The sequence below is a fragment of the Anabrus simplex genome, chromosome 8 (assembly GCF_040414725.1).
Source record: "Anabrus simplex isolate iqAnaSimp1 chromosome 8, ASM4041472v1, whole genome shotgun sequence".
Taxonomy (NCBI): Eukaryota; Metazoa; Arthropoda; class Insecta; order Orthoptera; family Tettigoniidae; genus Anabrus; species Anabrus simplex.
Window position 1 is genome coordinate 219,752,587 of NC_090272.1, and position 20,632 is coordinate 219,773,218.

The 20,632-nt window shown below is 38.1% G+C and overlaps 1 protein-coding gene across 3 annotated transcripts in view; it reads right to left on the bottom strand.

The window, feature by feature from the left end:
• Positions 1–18,781: 18,781 nt before the first annotated feature.
• LOC136879004 (leucine carboxyl methyltransferase 1) overlaps positions 18,782–20,632 on the bottom strand; it is a 65,600-nt gene continuing 63,749 nt past the window's right edge. Inside the window, exon 5 of one of the 3 annotated variants that reach the window (XM_067152689.2) lies at positions 18,782–19,542. In XM_067152689.2, coding sequence (XP_067008790.1) covers positions 19,344–19,542 — 199 coding nt within the window. In that variant the 3' untranslated portion in view covers positions 18,782–19,343. The remainder of the gene's footprint in view (positions 19,543–20,632) is intronic. The other 2 variants (XM_067152688.2, XR_010860878.2) reach the window with 2 other exon arrangements.

Consider the following 20,632-nt stretch of genomic DNA (forward strand, 5'->3'; position numbering starts at 1 on the left):
TTTTTAGTTTTCAGAGATGCCGATGTGCTGGAATTTTGCCCCGCAGGAATTCTTTTACGTGTCAGTAAATTTACCGACACGAGGCTGACATATTTGAGCACCTTCAAATACCACTAGACTGGGCCAGGATCAAACCTGCCAAGTTAGGGTCAGAAGGCCAGCGCCTCAATTGTCCAAGCCACTCAGCCTGGCCATGACCAAAAAACCGATGCATTGAGTGTTTACATTAAATGATATAGATGTTGATTCCCATAGGGAACCTGAAATATTTGTTCCGTATGAGTAATTGGTATTATAAATTTATCAACATCTATATCATCTGATGGCCAGGCAGGCAGGCATCAATCAATTTTTGGTAATGAGACAAAGACTCTCATAGTGCACTTGCACTGCCGGTGGCTCCAAATAGCCTACGCAGTGGCCTCCACGGTATGCACTAGCCATGCGTCTTGGTGGGTGTGCTATTTACCAACTGATGAGCCCAACTCAGCACACTGGGGCGAAACGCCGGCAAGCAGGAATGAGTTAGCTGGAAAATTTATAATGTCCAATAAGGGACCATTTATATTGGTATTGTTTACAATAAGTGAGTTATATGGCTCAATTTTATGCACATGAAACATTTCTGATGAGCTGGTGAGTGCAATTTGCAGAGTGATCATGAAGTGCTATCTACAACTTGATTTTTACTCATTTCACTATGTCAAAGAAGAGAAAGACTCAATAGTGTGAAAAGGAAATGCTGGGTAAGAGAACAGATTTTAAGTCATGATCATAATGGAGTTGTCAATAATTTACTAGGACTGCATATGGAAGACCCAAGCTGCCTATAAAAATGTTCTACAAATTGTCGGAAGTGACTCTGATATTTGTTCTACACCTAACATCTCTTTGGCACTCGACAGACCCTAATCAGCTGAACATTTCTTTCAAGTACAATGCAGTCTTAAAAGATAAATATTTAATTTGCACTTCATATAGGCCTAGTATTTATCTTTTTCTGCTCATATGCGATCTTGATATTCTCATTTTGTTCCTTTCATTCGTGAACTGGGACCTTAATTTGTGAATCCTTTGTTTAATTTCATCTACTGACATGATGAGCTGTTCTAATTTCATTTAAAGCATTATGGCTTTTCTTATTTCTATCCCCCACTGTTTCAAATTTCCATAATTATTATTTTGATTCAATGAATTCAATTCCACCTCAGTTTCTATCTCATGTGTTTCTTGCACAACTCGATGTTGCAAGCAATTTATGCTGCATCGTGGATGAGTACCTAAAGATTCTGACATACAAAATTACATGAATCGCAGTTTGCCAGGAAGTGATCCACTACTATGATTTAGGACTGTTAGGTTATTCAGTCTGCCAAAACTAATTTTGAATTTATCTTTTTAATTCTTTTTTGTTTTGTTTTTACAATTCATTTTACATCACACCGACACATATAGGCCTTAAGGCGACAATGGGATAGGAAAGGCCTAGGAGTGGGAAGGAAGTGGCCGTGGCTTTAATTAAGGTACTGGTGTGAAAATGGGAAACCACAGAAAACCATCTTCAGGACTGCGGACAGTGTGGTTCGAATCCACTATCTCACGGATGCGAGCTCACATGACACAGATGTCGATTCCCACATGCAAGCTCACAGCCGCACCCCCTTAAACACATGGCCACCTCGCCTGGTATATGTATTATTTATTCAAAATTAGGAGCCATTCACCATGATCAATGATGATAAATTTATGTGTTTTTGTAGATGGAAAAAAGAACTGTATTTAATTTATAAATAAGCAGCCCCACATGATATAGTAAGATGTTAATAAGCAGTATATTTCTAAAATGGTTAAATGCTGATGGTTCTGGTAGTTGTTTTAAAGAGCACAAGAACATGATAATCAATCTCGAAAATATTTAGATACTTGAAGCATGCTACGCAAAGTGTTTTCGAGTTGCATATTGTCAAGGAAAGCATAGACAGCAACGTTTTGTTTCAAAGCAACAAGGTATTTTTTCATTAATGAGACAAGCCTACATCAGATTTATATGCTGTATAAATCAGCAATAATAAACATGCAACTATGCTGCAAAAGGTGGTAAATAATTATAATTTTGGGTGGCTATTTCTAGCCGGGTGCAGCCTTTGTAAGACAGACCCTCTGGTGAGGGTGGGCGGCATCTGCCATGTGTAGGTAACTGTGTGTTATTGTGATGGAGGATAGTGTCATGTGTGGTGTGAGAGTTGCAGGGATGTTGAAACAGCACAAATACCCAGCTCCTGAGCCATTGGAATTAACCAATGAAGGTTAAAATCCCCGACCCAGCCGGGAAACGAACCTAGGACCCTCTGAACCGAAGGTCAGTATGCTGACCATTTAGCCAACGAGTCGGACGCAAAAATGTGGTGAAATATGCATTTAAGTATGCACTTATTTTCATGCTATGCAGCACTTGTATAAAATGCAAACGTAGCATTCCTTTACTAGACTCACACGATTCACCCTCACGAATATATAAACTCATAATCATCAATAAACAAGTGAATGAAAGAGAAAAAAATCACACATTATTTGAGTTGCGGCTACTCCACTAGTACAAACAATCCATGCATAGCTTGTGAGACGTATCAGTGTTTACTGTTAAAACAATATGCACACGTCTCCCAGATAAGATACAGTGTGTTAATTAGTACACACGATAAATCAATTTGTAAGTTTCTAAGAAAACCGTGTAAATAAAAACGTGAAGAAACACACTTAAATACACATTCTTCTTACATTTCACTCTTCACTTCCCACTTTTCCAGTCCATAATTTGCTTTGCAGTATAGTACAACAATCTTCTTCATCTTTTCTGGAATAGATATGCGGCGTTTGTCTGTTAAAACTAGCTTTAATGTGGAGAATGATCTCTCTACATCTACGTATATGACAGCACTGCAGTACTTGAATTTAGGAGCAAGTGTAGGTGTTAAAACATTGTGGTGGATCCACATTATCAGTACCAGCCAAATATTTGTTTTTAGCTATGATATCAAAGCCTAGTTTTTGTTTAAGGACATCAAAACTAAGGTTAGGCTGAAGGAAGAATACTACCTTCCAATACTTATTTGTTTTTTACTGCTAGTCAATGTAATTATAAAACATATTCCAGTTTAAAATATAGTTACATTATTTAAAATAGTACGCTTTGTTCCTAATGTGGAACATCTTCAGCTAAAAAAAGAATGCACTTAAATTCGTGCTATTACACACTTGTATGAAATACAAACACAACATTCCTCTACTGGACTCACGCGCACCAATACATAAACTCATGATCATAAATAAACAATTGAATGAAAATGAGTGTTCCAGCTCACCATGACGGAAAATTTTATCTCATCATTATCACCACCACCATCATCACAAGCGTTTTTATTTCGTTTGTGCCAATTTGTGTACCCCCTTTCTTTACCTGAAGATGTTCCGCATTAGGAATGAAACGTACTATTTTAAAAAATGTAACTAGATTTTAAGCTGGAACGTGTTTTATAATTACATAGACTAGCAGTAAAAAACAAATAGGTATTGGAAGGTAGTATTCTTCCTTCAGCCTAACCGTAGTTGAGTTGATGCCAATATGAGACAAAAAAATTAGATTTATAAGTTGTAAGGACATCATGATATTTTATTTGCAGAAGGAGTCCGAGGTTTCCTGGGATGCCTTCCAGTTCACACTTCACATTCTCCATAACGTCCAGCAAATCACCAAGATGCAACCTACGTGTTTCTAGCTTCTTGACTGATTCTGGTATGATTTCGAAGTGCGTCTTGGTAAGTGTCAGTTTTCCCTTTGAACAGTCCGGCTCCATAGCTAAGTGGTTAGCATGCTGGCCTTTGGTCACAGGGGTCCCGGGTTGTATTCCCGGCAGCGTCAGGAATTTTAACCGTAATTGGTTCATTTCGCTGGCATGGAGGCTGGGTGTAGGTGCCGTCTTCATCATCATTTCATCCTCATCATGACGTGCAGGTTGCTTACGAGCGTCAAATCAAAAGAACTGCACCTGGTGAACCAAACATGTCCTCGGACACTCCTGGCACTAAAAGCCATGCATCATTTAATTTCCCTTTGAATAGTTTCGTTGCCAAAAGAGCCCTGCTTTAATCACTTTACATTTTCTTGAAGACTGCTTGTAAAACATGTTAATATATCCATAATAAAAGTTGAAAACACGCATAATAAATCCAAAATTTGAAATGTATGCTCTAATCTCAAAAATATATGCAAATATGATTAATAATTTGTCCAGTGTTGAAACGCACCTCCTTGTCGGTTTTGGAGGTCTACATCTCAGCAAACAAAACATGCATTTACACAGAAAACTGATGTCTACTGATCAGCTGATGAGTGAATTTAATAAACATACGATTAACTCTACAGGTACTCATATTGCCCAATTTAGTTGTTGTAACTAGCATGTTTGAACCAAAGAGAACTTTCATGTTACTAAGCTTTGAAGTCAATATTTGGACAGTGATTGCAAATGATGCAGCGACAACTCATCACCAACAATTGCTTTATAGTCTTGAAGAGTTTCTGCCTGATCTATCAAAAATTATTCCCCTTAAACATCACATAAGCAATGCGCCTTCAACATGATGGGGCACCTGCTCACTTTGGTAACTCACTGATAAACTTGAAGACTTCAATGGACATGTTCTTTCAACACCAAATTGTTTGCATATCCTGTCTGTCCATTTCGTAGATCCTACACCAACAAACATAGCATTGTCTTCATCAACTCAGCCTACAGGATTGTCTTCCAAAAACATTGGACCTACTGAAAACCTAGGCCCAAAGAAACAAACACTTCACACTGAAGAAAGCAAAAATCTGCTACCATTATGGACATTCCAGAAAAGAATAAACTTTGAGAAGCTTGGAAGAAACTTGACCTAATGATGAAAATAACTTTCTAACAAAATCCAATTCGATGCAGTATAATTGAAGTTGTTCCACCAATGACATACATATATTATACTGTTATGCCTTCCAGCATTCAGTGTGCGAGCCTCTTATGAATTAAATACACATCTCCACAATCCTCGATTTAAAATAAACTCTGTGACCTCGTTTAGTTCCTATATCATTAAAAAACAGTATAACCATTGTCGCTTTGGTCTCGCTCTACTCCTCTTGCCATTCGTGGCAGAGTTCATTATTCCCCTTGGTAACTTGTCCTATTCCAATCACTTCACCTAACTCCACCACCAAATCCAGTTTATACATAAAGTCTCATAGAGTTCAATCCCAACTTAGCCTTATCACCTCATCTTGAGTACACTTTTGCCATTGTTCCTACCTGCTTTTAGAAACACTCATTCTCGTTACTTTCATGTCTGTTACTTCAAAATTATGAATAAGATATCCCGAGTTCACCCAGCTTTCACTCCTGTAAGGTCGGTCTGGAAAAAGACCGATGTATAGAGAGTTTTGTTTGGGAGCTGACTACCAAGGATTGCAACTGCAAGCACACTCAATTAGCTTTGTTACACATAGATTCAATTTTGCTCGATACAAAATACACATTCTAAATACTTGAAATGATCCACCTACTCCAGTTTCGTATTTCCTACCAGGTATTCGATACTCATAGGTTTCTTTCCTACTGACATCACTTTAGTTTTGGAAATTCTAATTTTCATATCATACTCAATGCACCTCCTTCCAGGCTCCAAGATATTACATTGTAGTCTTTCAGTACAGTCTGCCATTAAGACCAAGTAACAAAGGTGAAAGATTACAGTCAGTGATGGGCAGAGTACATGAAAAACGTAATTGGGAAGTAATTGGGTTAAATTACAGTTACCTGAGTAATATTTTACTTAATTACAAGTGGACAATGTTATGCATCAAACAGCTATGAGTCAAATCTTAGTTTTGAGCAAAACGCATTCAAAGGTTTTCATATTTAAAACCATCTTCGAAGAGATATTTTCGTCAAAATAAATAAATATTTGGTACAGTTACATAATGTGGTGTGTGTAATGTGATTATTCAGAAGAAAACTCATTCAGTTTAATATTTTCCTTGTTTTCCTCAAAATTAACTTAGCTGTATTTGCAGTTTGTGGCCCAAAGATACACATCAGGTGGCTAAACACCAAAATATGGCGTTTAACTTGTTGATGCTCAGGGCGACGGAACATTTAGTTATACAAAAGTGAAGCGCCACTATGTGAGATTTTGTTGTTAATAACCAAGAACCCGCAACAGAATATTCGGTTTTCAATACCTATTACTATTTTATTATATACGAATTTCACATAAACACACAGGAAAAGAAGTGTAGAACTCATAAAACAAATAGCATAAAAAGATGGAAGCAGTAGTTTCATTCCTAAATTCTGACTACCTGACGAATAATCAAACCGTCATCCATCCAGGTACACCTTTTCTACCATTGCTAGCACACCTACTTCAAGGACTTAGTGTAGCACCCCTCAGGATGCATGCACCAGTGCATTGCGCGGTGCATGGTGCAAAAGACGACTTCGCTTGGCTGACGAGAATGCAGACACCCCACTCCTCGATTTGGAGCAATAGCACTGTCTCTCTTTCCCCACACCTGGCTCGCTCACTCCGCCTGTCTCCCTCTTCCTCGCTTGCTCTGTAGCGCTCCAAATCCGAGCCGAGTTAAGCCGATGCACTGTGCAGAGAACCATTGCGCCTCAGTTTGGACGCGTCAGATTTTGGGTGTTTGACAGGCCCTGCCTTAGTGGATGACTTATAATTAATTATTAACTTTATGAAAGCTTGCTGTATTTATTACTAAACTGCTTGGTGAAATTAAGTTACTTAAATCCAAACAGCCAACTCTACACTTATAGTGTGATACAAAAAAAGCATGCACGAATGATAATGCAGTGTAGGCCCAATAGCAAGAACTCGTTCTACATATCTGTGAAATATGGGAGATGTTACAGAACATTAAATATCACCTGGCGAATCAATTGTTTGAATGAGGCTGATAGACGGTCAATGCATAACTTGTAACCCTGCATTATAGTGGCGCTTACGTTTTCCTTCTGTTATAGCTGTTTAAATTTAAGCAGAGCTCCACAAGTATTCAAGCAGTTAAATTGACTCATTAGGCGATAGATGAGACCAGTATTCCTTTTTTTTGAAAATTGTTGCTTAGCCGGTTGATGCACAACACTGCCCAATTACAAATTACTTTTTCAACAAGAAATACGTACCTTTACTATTTAAATTACTTTATTGAATACTAGTCTTAATAAAATCACTGACTTTCTTATATATGGGGCTGAAATAATACAAAAGTATGCTAGAAAAAGATATTACTTCATTTTTAGGTTTTTATTTTAGCACAGAGACATCAAGTAGCTATCAACACTAGGTGAAACCAAACATGACACTGTGGAACTTTCAAAATTATGTTTTCCCACCATTTTTATTTTAGTTAATGTCTTTTAGATGCCTTTGCTGGTAAGACCTAGTGTTTACAGTAAGCTGTCTTTTCTGATGTGGGCTAGAACAATTTTTTTACTTTCATTGTCCAGTCTCATCCTTGGCTTCTGACAACATGAAAGTGACTGAGGTATGAGTGATGCCATTCCCTATGCAGCCAGTCCCTGCTATGAATGGTGTGAAAATTTCACTCATAGGGTCGGGTGGTGCGGTCATTTCAATGGGCTTGGCAGACTGAGATATAATAGCAACTTCTGGCTCAGTGAGGAAAGTAACAGGAAGCTACCTCACTCCTCATTTCCCTAGTACACCTCTTCAGTGATGACTGGGCCACCTATGGTGGCTGACAGCAGAACTGTTGTGGTACAAACCAGCCTCCGGGCTGAGCACTCAAGATACATACACACACATACGACTTTTAGTATTTCAAATTGTACCTAATTAAGGCCATGGCCGATTCCTTCCCACTCCTAGGCCTATCCAATAATCAGCATAAGACCTATCTGTATCGGTGCAACGTAAAGCAAGTTGTAAAAATAAGTAAACCAAATAATTTGTCATTTTACATTAGATCTGCAGCCGTAAAAGCCATTTTTAAAATTTGTCATTTACTTTTCAAATACATTAATGGGTTCTTAAAAGTTTCATCGCTAAGCCTCAACAGCTTTGTGGGAAAATACATCTTCGCATTTACTAAAACAATGCCCTTCAGGGACACTTGACAAAATAACTGTGTTTAATTTTAGGAACATCACTGGGATAAGTGTGATGTCTGTGGAAGTGCTGGAGACGTAGAAAGTACCTCATCCAGAACGAGTGAAGTTAGTGGTTCTGCAGTAACACTGAACTGAAAAAGTTATTTTCATCATTGTTTATTTTTCACCATTTCTGCTTCCGTGCAAAATATATCAATTACTAGAATGTAACAATTACTCAAATGTAATGATTACAATTTTATTTCAAGAAGTAAAAATTACATTTCGTAAAAAGTAATGATTAAAAGTAAGTAGCCTCCGTGACTAAGGCGACAGCACGCCGGCCTGTCAACGCTGGATACCGTGGTTCAAATTCTCGTCACTCCATGTGAGATTTGTGCTGGACAAAGTGGAGGCAGGACAGGTTTTTCTCCGGGTACTCCAGTTTTCCCTGACACCTTTCATTCCAGCAACACTCTCCATTAACATTCCATTAATCATTGCCCCAGAGGAGTGCGACAGGCTTTGGCAGCCGGCACATTTCCTATAGAAGATAGATGGGGGCTTCATTAATTCCATTCCTGACCCGGTCGAATGACTGGAAACAGGCTGAGGATTCTCCTTTGCAATTATTACAAAGAGCCTCCAAGGCTCAGACGGCAGCACGCCAGCCTCTCACCGCTGGGTTCCGTGGTTCAAATCCCGATCACTCCATGTGAGATTTTGTGCTGGACAAAGTGGAGGCGGGACAGGTTTCTCTCCGGGTACTCCGGTTTTCCCCATCATATTTCATTCCAGTAACACAATCCAATATCATTTCATTTCATCTGTCATTCATAAATCATTGCCCCAGAGGAGTGCGACAGGCTTCGGCAGCCGGCGCAACTCCTATCCTCGCCGCTAGATGGGGCCTTCATTCCATTCCGTTCCATTCCTGACCCGGTCGAATGACTGGAAACGGGCTGTGGAATTTCATTTTCAATTATCACAAGTAGAAATTACTAGGAATGTAATAATTACAAGCACAGTAATTTGATTACTTTTACTCAATTACTTCCCAACTCTGATCACAGCCTTGTCTATCCCCTGTCACCAAGAACTCATTACTTCAATTCTCACTGCAGTCCAAACATCAACACAAATGTCTTTGATTAAGAGATAAATGAACTGTTACTCTCTATAATATCATGGCAGATTGGCAATCACTATTGAAATGTTTCTAGTTAAAGTTCTTAAGTTAGAATTTCCTCATTGGTATCAAACAAAAATTTTACCTGAAAGTGTTTTTTCTCCAAAAAATCACTCCAAATTAAGAGCAATTGCCATACACAAATGAATGTGGTAGATGTTCCACAACTAAAATGTGGGTATGAAATCAATTCTTCTGAAACAGAACAGTCCTAATGAATGATGCATGGCTGAATGTTTGTGGTAATGTTGAGAGAGGATCATGGCATCTAATTCCAATTTTACTAGATATAAATTAACAATTAAAAAACTCCATATCAAGCTCTTTATTACATTTTTAAATCCGTTATCAATTTCCTATGCACAAATATGGGTACCATATTATGTAACAGTCCTCCTTAGGAGCGTATACAATCCTTGATGTAATAGTTATAAAAAGGCATGATGACAGCTTTCAACCACAGGTGGTTGAACATTCCTGACACACAATGATACTAGAGACATTCAGCAGGGGGTTACCTTCACAATAAGAAAAACTTCCAAGCTTTGAAGTCATCTGGGTTCATATTAAAGATCACAGTGTTTCTTTGACTCGAGTGTTCTTCATCTTCTGACGTTTAATAGTCAAAAAGAGTTTTAATGTTGTATCTGACAATTTGATCATTATTGTAAATCATAAAAGCTATTTGACAGCCGACTCATTGGCTGAATGGCCAGCATTGAGGTCTTCGATTCAGAGGTTCTCGAATTCGATTCCAGGCCGGGTCGAGGATTTTAATCACATCTGATTAATTCTTCAGCTTGGGGTCTGGGTGTTTGTGTTTGTCCCAACACTTTCCTCTTCATATTCAGACAACACACCACACCACCATCAGCCACAGAAACACGCAATAGTGATTACATCCCTCCGTAAAGGGTTGGCATCAGGAAGGGAATCTAGTCGTAAAACAGGGACAAATCCATGTGCTACACAGTTCGCACCCACAACCCCATAGGTGTGGGAAAAGCAGTGGAAGAAGATAAAAGCTATTTGACAAAGGCCTATAAGCAATCATTGATGACTGGAACTCCATACATTAAATTCTAGGGTATAATTTAAAATACAGAATTATCATAGCATATTTTTGACAAATTCCAGAATGTAAATGTTACGCAACATCTACAACATGAGGAAGCAGGAACTGAAGCTGAAACCATGACAGAAATCAATGTAGCTGAGTTAATTCGGAATCATGGCCTCCAGATCCCTAGATCATGGGTTCGAACCTGGCAGAGGTAGTTAGATTTTTGCAGGCGAAAAATGTCAATTCAGCACTGCAAGTCCAACAAAGTCAACATGTGAAACATCTCTGGCGACAGGTTCAGCATTTATCCAACAAAGTGAATTATAACTCAGCCATAGGTTACCCAATACATATCTGGTTTCTTTGCCACCTGGTAGAGTAAAACAGAACATCAAAATTGACATGTACGCAGCCTAAATTGTATCAAATCAAAATGTCTACAATACTATCCAATCAATCAATCACTATTGATCTGCATTTAGGGCAGTCGCCCAGGTGGCAGATTCCCTATCTATTGATTTCCTAGCCTTTTCTTAAATGATCGCAAAGAAATTGGAAAATTATTGAACATTTCTCTTGGTAAGTTATTCCAATCCCTAACTACCCTTTCTATAAAAGAATATTTGCCATAATTTGTCCTCTTGAATTCCAACTATACCTTCATATTGTGATCTTTCCTACCTTTAAAGACACCACTCAAACTTATTCATCTACTGATGTCCTCCCACGCCACCTCTCCGCTGATAGCTCGGAACATACCACTTACAAGTAACTATTCTCATTTTGGTTCCGTATTGAAGTTGACGTATGTCTCAAATATTATTACAATATTATAAGTCCACCTGTTCAATACAATACAATATGATCCACTATTTCATATGGTCAAAATGTTTTATACATAATACATAAAAGTCAATTATTAGAAAATTTATAAGATTAGAATGACTCCATATGTATTATTTTTAAGATTGATATAGGCTGATGATGCCCGTAAGGAGGGTGAAACATGTACCATTGACTTTTATGTATTATGTATAAAACATTTTGACCATATGAAATAGTGGATCATATTGTATTGTATTGAACAGGTGGACTTATAATATTGTAATAATATTTGAGACATACCACTTAATCGAGCAGCTCGTTTCCTTTCTCCCAAGTCTTCCCAGCCCAAACTGTGCAACATTTTTGTAACGCTACTCTTTTGTCAGAAATCACCCAGAACATATCGAGCTGCTTTTCTTTGGACTTTTTCCGGTTCTTGAATCAAATAATCCTGGTGAGGGTCCCATACACTGGAACCATACTCTAGTTGGGGTCTTACCAGAGACTTATGTAGTTGAAGCCACACAATTTCATTTTTAATTGTGGAATATGCCTGGAAGCATATAAAAACTGGAAACACGTCTGGTATTAATGGGAATAAAATTAAATTAAATAATAAAAATCGCACGGTCTCAACTATCATGTGAAGGCATTTTGTTCGAATGATCTCTAGTAACAGTCCACCTGGTGGCCGTGATCATTAAGGTGTTGAGTCTTCGTCCGACACTGTGGTTAGCCGGTTCGAGCCCCATTGTTGGAGGGAAAAAAATGTCACCATCAGATCGCTGATCAGCAGGGTAGGGGGGGGCATTATGCCCTGAGCGGACCCCTTGGTGTTATTTGACGCAAGCGGGCTATGTCCCGATATGGAGTTTCACCCTCTTCCTGCTGCATTATCTTCACCATCACATAACCAGTTGTGCAGATTGTCCATAAGAACAAGAATAAATTTAGCATTTAATTGTTTCTGTAATTTTCTGACTTGCCTACTATTTCAATCAAGTTTGCATTTCTTCGAAATTCTTTGTGAAAATTCTTTACCAGGTGCACCTTTTCCGGTTTCACTGAGAGATGGTGAAAGCGACACTACGCAGCATATGAATTTGACAAATACATCAGTTTGTTCGTCTGATATTAACCTACCAACATGCACAAATTAAGTCTGCCAAACACTAGCGTCTGTGTTGCATCGTTCAGTGATCATGTCAATGTTTGTGCCTGAAAAAGAACATTTGCGGCACGTATTGCTTTTCTTATTTAATCAAAAGAAAAAGGTCGTGAAAAGTCATTGTTTGCTGGTAGAAACATATGGTGAACATGCTCCATCGATTAGAACATGTGAGACAATTTAAACGGGGTGATTTCAATGTGAAAGACAGTATGCGCTCTGGTAGACCACAAAAGTGTGAAGATGACCAATTGCAGGCGTTACTGATGCACAATGCTATTGCCAACAAATTATTAATTTAAATCACACATTGATCGAAAGACGACCGGAATGGGCCAGAAGACATGGCAAAGTGATTTTGTTACACGACAATGCGCCATCTCACACAGCAAAACAATTGAAAGACACCTTGAAATTGCTTGGATGAGACATCCTTCCGCACTAACACGACCTGGCGTCATCTGACTATCATCTCTTTGCATCAATGGGGCGCGCACTCGCAGAGCAGCACTTCAGCTATTTCAAGGAAGTTGGATAATGGTTCGACGAAGGGTTTGCCGCAAAAAAACAAGCAGTTTTTCTGGCATGGTATTCATAACTTACGTGAAAGATGGGCGAAGTGTGTAGAAGCCGATGGCCAATATTTTGAATAAACAAAAGATGAATTTCCCTTGAAAATTATGTGTTTTATTTACCACAAAAACCAGCAAGTACTTATACATACACCCAGTACACTTCACAACTAGAAAAGATAAAAATAGCTGCCCGCTTACCTCTAAGATGTACTACTGTTAGCTACAATGAATAAATAAATTCCTCAAACATTCTCCACCGTGTCACTTAATAAACTAAGAACAAAAAACAGTGTCATGGAATGAGACCTCGGAAATCATTTGGTGATGATGATCATCTTCAATCAATCCAATCAATCACTACTGATCTGCATTTAGAGAAGTCGCCCAGGTGGCAGATTCCCTATCTATTGATTTCCTAGCCTTTTCTTAAATGATCGCAAAGAAATTGGAAAATTACTGAACACTTCCCTTGGTAAGTTATTCCAATCCCTAACTCCCCTTTCTATAAAAGAATATTTGCCCCAGTTTGTCCTCTTGAATTCCAACTTTACCTTCATATTGTGATCTTTCCTACCTTTAAAGACACCACTCAAACTTATTCGTCTACTGATGTCCTCCCACACCATCTCTCCTCTGACAGCTCAGAACATACCACTTAATCGAGCAGCTCGTCTCCTTTCTCCCAAGTCTTCCCAGCCCAAACTGTGCAACATTTTTGTAACGCTACTCTTTTGTCAGAAATCACCCAGAACAAATCGAGCTGTTTTTCTTTGGACTTTTTCCGGTTCTTGAATCAAGTAATCCTGGTGAGGGTCACATACACTGGAACCATACTCTAGTTGGGATCTTACCAGAGACTTATATGCCCTCTCCTTTACATCCTTACTACAACCCCTAAATACCCTTATAACCTTGTGCAGAGATCTGTACCCTTTATTAACAATCATATTTATGTGATTACCCCAATGAAGGTCTTTTCTTATATTAACACCTAGGTACTTACAATGTTCCCCAAAAGGAACTTTCACCCTATCAATGCAGTAATTAAAACTGAGAGGACTTTTCCTATTTGTGAAACTCACAACCTGACTTTTAACCCCGTTTATCATCTTACAGCCAACGGCCGTAGCCGTGTTGAAACACCGGATCCCGTGAGATCTCCGAAGTTAAGCAACATTGGGCGTGGTCAGGAGTTGGATGGGTTGCCACGCGCTGTTGGTGGGGGGTAAGGGAATGGAGGAGCGGAAAGGAACTGGCCACCCTACCACACGTAAACTCCAGCTCAGGAAAACCTCTGCGGAGGTTCGGACCTGCCTTCGGGCAGAATAACCCTTACCTTACCTATCATCATACCATCGCCCACCGTCCATCTCACAACACTATCAAGGTCACCCTGCAGACGCTCACGATCTTGTGACTTATTTATTACTCTGTAGAGAATAACATCATCTGCAAACAGCCTTATCTCTGATTCCACTTCTTTACACATATCATTGATATATATAAGAAAACATAAAGGTCCAATAATACTGCCTTGAGGAATTCCCCTCTTAATTATTACAGGGTCAGATAAAGCTTCGCCTACTCTAATTCTTTGAGTTCTATTTTCTAGAAATAGAGCCACCCATTCAGTCACTCTGTTTTTCTAGTCCAATACCACTCATTTTTGCCAGTAGTCTTCCATGATCTACCCTATCAAATGCCTTAGATAGGTCAATCACAATACAGTCCATTTGGCCTCCTGAATCCAGGATATCTGCTATATCTTGCTGAAATTCTACAAGCTGAGCTTCAGTGGAATAACCTTTCCTAAACCCAAACTGCCTTCTGTCAAACCAGTTATTAATTTTGCAAACATGTCTAATAAAATCAGAAAGAATGCTTTCCCAAAGCTTACATGCAATGCATGTCAAACTGACTGGCCTGTAATTTTCAGCTTTATGTCTATCACCCTTTCCTTTATACACAAGGGCTACTATAGCAACTCTCCATACATTTGGTATAGCTCCTTCAAACAAACAAACAATAATCAAGTAAGTATCTCAGATATGGTACTATATCCCAACCCATTGCCTTTTGTATATCCCCAGAAATCTTATCAATTCCAGCTGCTTTTCTAGTTTTCAACTTTTGTATCTTACTGTAAATGTCATTGTCATCATAGGTAAATTTTAATACTTCTTTAGTATTACTCATCTCCCCTATCTGGACATTATCCTTGTAACCAACAATCTTTACATACTGCTGACTGAATACTTCTGCCTTTTGAAGATCCTCGCATACACACTCCCCTTGTTCATTAATAATTCCATTTGATCAACTGCTTTGATATTTTAAACTCATGATACCAGAGATCATTTTAAACATTTCAGTGGCATCAACTTCTACATCAATTAAAACAAGCCATCTTTATCCTAGAATGGATTTACAATTATAATTATCCCAAAAAGTGTGTACATTTTAAAATGTAATTTTAATTCAGTACCTCCGCAATTTAGAAAATTCCTTGGACATCCCAAATGTATAAAAACCTAGGATATGTCCAGGAAAATCCAGATGTTTGGTAACCCTAGGTGAGCAGGGTAATAAAATGTATGTATATCCAAGACTGAGAAATGAAGTCAAATTACTGACTTCAGCAAGAGTTTAGTAACGTTGCTGTCGCTCTATTGTCAACACATTTATTTTGGCACTGTACTTACGGAAGGAATATGCTTGAAAAGGAGTGTTTAGATCCGAACAACATACAGTATTTTCTTTGTGGAGTACTATACAAAGTATTTATCTTTCAAAGGATACTGGTTTAAATTTATTCACACCTTTCCAGGCATCTGTCTTTCAAACAGGAATCTTCATCATCATTGTTTTGAGCCCTTCCAGCATGGCAGGTAGGGTGGCTGTTAAAGAGCTCTCCCCAACATTATGTGTCAAGAATGTTTCACAGTCTATGACAAATTCCCAATTCTATCCTTTACTCTCCACATCTTCCCCTCAGCTGGTCATTCCATGGTCTTCCTACCGATCACCTGCCCGTTAGTCTTCTTTCCAAATAGGAATACAGTACATATTATAGTGAAGTTCTGCACCACCGGGTCCATTTTAACAGAAAGAAAAATAGGACATGAATTTGGTTAACAGAAAAAAAGCTCAATGAACTTCAAAAGAAGCCCCTCTAAGTCTTTTTCACCAATTAGATCCCCAGATTCAACTCTTTCGCTGTAGCAGTAGGCCTTAGTTGATTTGACATTTTCTCACCAGCTTTGTTAACAAAGCAGTAGTTAATAATGCATAATATTTATGTGTCTGTCAAATATGAAATGAAAATAAAGCTGCGAGTATCAGGCCTATATTTATTTGTTATTAACCACCTACCTGCCAGTATTGCTCTCTACTCTCTGACTGGCAGTACCACACTAGGCCGGGCTGAGTGGCTCACGACGGTTGAGGCGCTGGCCTTCTGACCCCAACTTGGCAGGTTTGATCCTGGCTCAGTCCAGTGGTATTTGAAGGTGCTCGAATATGTCAGCCTCGTGTCGGTAGATTTACTGGCACGTAAAAGAACTCCTGCGGGACTAAATTCCAGCACCTCACCGTCTCCAAAAACCGTAAAAGTTAGTGGGACATAAAGCCAATAACATTACTATTATTAGTACCACACTAGTGAGCAGCCATGAGTGAGTGAATAACATTAGTAATGACAGTGAAGAAACCTACTGGCTTTTAAAGGCAGATGTGGGTTTAGAATTGTATGTAAATGTGGACAATGAAAGTGGTGAAGATGTGCTAAGCTACAGGTCAGTGGAAAATAACTGAAATGGCAATTGTTAAGTGATAAAATTAGTAATAAAGAACTTACTAAAAACTAAATTTGTGTGATGGTGCTAATCTTGATTTATAATTGAAAAGTGATTTTTTTTTTAATTTTCAGTTTTCATACAAGACATTATTATTTATTACTTCAATTTATACCACTGTCTGTGTTTGAGTACACAACAATAAGAAAAAAATAGATATTCCAAGCAGTGTTTAGGTAAAACTGCTGACTTCTGGTCACATTCAAGGTATTATAAGTAGATTGGGAGCATATTGGAAGATAATCAGGCAATGGTAGCTGGAAGTAGACACTGGGATGGGCTTGTGCTGAACATCACAATAGTAGGCAAATTTTTCAGGAAAAAAAACTTTGGGAATGTTGAAAAAAATATACATGTTCGTCTTTCAATTGGTTGAGCAAAGAGGTTTCTTGAACCAAGGACTACAGGTTGGGCCACAAGGGCAATAAATGGATGGCTTTCGTTAAGTTTTATGTTTATACAGGGTCTTTCACTCGAGGTGGGGCCAGCCGGCAGAGCGCAGTAGGTAGAAGGGCGAGCTAAGAGTCAGGCGAGCACATGGCAACGCGTAGCTGAGACAGTTAAAGTCAAAGAAAAATTAAAGGTTTATTTATTCCACCTATTCAATACATAAAGTGATTTTAAATTATAGGGACATGTTTTGCCCTTTATTTAACCCGCCATCGGTATCGTTGTTAGGTAGCCCCTAACAAAAACATTCCTTATTAAGAAAATTTTTTTGGTTTGAATCATCGCGTAACGAAGGAAAACATGTGACTCATAAACTCATTTGAGAATACCTGGAGTTTGAAAAGTTTGAGTCTTAAACCAAAAAACTTTTCTTAATAAGGAATGTTTTTGTTAGGGGCCACCTAACAACGATACCGATGGCGGGTTAAGGGCATCTTCAACTAAATCTCAATCTGAAAGATTAAAAAAATCAGGATCCTGATTGTTCTTAACTGTGGTTGATTTTTTAAAAATAAATTACAAATGAATGTGAGGATGATGTAGGAAATAGTTAAGATATTCTTAAAAACAAAGTCTTACAAACAAATAGACATTATTTATACACTTTCTTGAATGTCCTTGTCTATAAATGTGGTAACAAGTTGCATATTGGTAGTTCTTCTACATAGAAAGGTTGTCTTGTCAGCTCATAGGTTAGTCTCAAAGGAGCGTTTTTTATCAGGGAGAGAACTTTTTTAACATACATGACCTTCATTTTTTCTAGTGTAGCAAGATTATCCTTCGATAGATGTTCTGAGGTAATCGTAAGCTATAAATTTCATTTTTGTTCCGTACTGAAGTACAGTTGTATTGAAAAGGTGGACCCTCTTGTCAATTTATTTCTTATATTCGTCTGAGATAATGTCTAAGGCGTATGTCATGATGGAGTCTGTTTGTATGTAGACTTTTTTCTTTTACCAGCATGTAAATTTTTAGGAACACTCCACCATCTGTTGAATATGTTAGGAAGCTAGGAAAGGTTAGAGAATCAAGGAGTATTTAGCATGGAATAGTATTCTTCTGTGATCAGAGGAAGTGTATACACTCTGGCTTGACATGTAGTAATCAAACGTGGCTGCATGCAATAACATTACTAAGGAAGAAAATCACATTTATCAGAATATTAATGAAAGTGTTAGTCACTGCTAAGTATAGAATGTATTGCAGGTTAGGACAAGCCATTGCCTGCAATTATTGTACTGATCATTTAATGACTTCATTTTTATGATTACTCAAATTTGGCTGAATGTAGAGACCTATCAATGTCTCATGATTCACCAGCAGGTAATTGCAGAGAGAATAAAACAAAAATGAAGCTAATCGGTCCAGAAGAAAGGACAGACAGATTTGCCAAAACTGCTTTTAGTAAACTCTTAATATATAGATGTAGAATACGGGTTCATATCTTCATATTTTTTTTCTTTTTTTGTGTGTGTGTTTTTTCTTTCTTTTTTTTAGCTCTCTGAGAATTTTAGTGAAAATTTCAGAAAGATACAAACAAGGACACTACACACATTATGTAGATATATTAAGAGGAATTCAATGAATATCTATTTATTCATATATTAGAAGTAATTATACTAAACATTCACTTAAAAGCTTACATTTTAATGCTCAGCTGCAGAATTAAAAGAAAAATACTGTTAATATCTCCAACTTGAACGTAACAAAATTACTTTTAAAAGTAGTATCAAAGTAATGACGACAAATAGCTTCATACTCTCCTTATCAAAATGGTCAGATACAATACTAAAACTCTTTGCATTACTTCAACTGGAAAACATGGTTCTCAAGCAAATACTGAGAAATCTCCATTTTTAATGCAATTTACTTGCCATAATCCCAAATGACTTTTGTCGTTCAGGGCCAGTGAAAACTTCAAACTATCAAGACACTGTTTTGCAATAAGTTAAAACACGTTATTTGCACAGTAATTACTCTTCATGGGATGGATAAGGAGCAGGGACACATTAAAGAGAAATAACAACAGAACACCACACAGTCTTCAGTTTTTAAGTGATGTCTATATCACAGAAAGTATCCCCATTCCAGGCAACACAAATACAGTAATGCTGGAACAGTTGCACCAGTAACTCCTGTTCATCCAGGAACTCTATGCGTTCAATCCTCTGACGATCGGCAGTAGGAAGAGCATCATATATCTGGACCATGTCCCAGGCACGAGCTCCTTCCCAACCTGAGCCCAGAAATCTACAAAGAATTTACCTTATATGAGAAGTCAGCAATCATCAGAACAGCAATTTGTTGGATAATATAAGAAATGGTCAGGATATGATAGGTGCAAAGAATCAAATAAGTATAAAAAGCCACATGAAAACCACATGAATAAGTTTATATCTGTCTTCATAAACATGCCCGCATTCAATTATTCTTATTATAATTCAAAGAGTAACAAATGTTTGTTTGTCTTTGTCTTCTCCTCCTGTTGTTCGCTCTTCCCTCACAGATCTGTCATTGTAAGTAATGGAAGGAAATACACAAGTGACAAATCAAGTCACATATAGAGAGAGATAAGAACATGAGGGGTAAAACTTAAGAGAATAAATATGATGACAAGTCAGCACTGGAAGAAGGAGAAACAGAAAGAGAAGTTACGGAAAAACATGAAAATACCAAAAGGATGAGGGCAAAATCCATGCCACCATTCACCACTGTCTCTATCGCATTATAGGTCAGTCAGCTTGACATGTGTTGCACGTCAGATCCGGAAAAGCATTCTTTCCGATTACATTAGACATGTGTGCAAAATTACTAACTGGTTTAATAGACAGCAGTTTAAGTGAAACTCAACTTGCAGGCTTCCAGCTAGCAGATATTTTAGATTCAGGAGGTCAACTGGACTGTACCACTACTGATGAATCCAACGCTTTTGAAAGGGTATACCAAGGGAGACTACTCACGAAAATGGGGACTACTGAACTAGACAAAAGAGTAACTGAATGGGTAGCTAACTTTCTAGAAAACAGAACTTGGTGAATTTAGGTATAGTTGGGCCCACGAGAGTTGGAATCTGACATTTGAGCGGTAAAAGCAGCAACTACAAAGTACGCTGCGTTGCCATAGTTACCTCTATCTGTGGCATATCACCCTTCCATACAGGCTGATGTTTAATAAAACATGTAGGACTAATGCAATTCAATAAACTTTGTTCCCATTCCTAAGCTCATGCTAATAATTCCAGCATTTAAGACAGAACACGTCGCTGCCGATAAATATGAGATTGCATAATTACCAAATCATCAGTTTCTGACAATAACCTCAACAAATGCACATGTTAAAT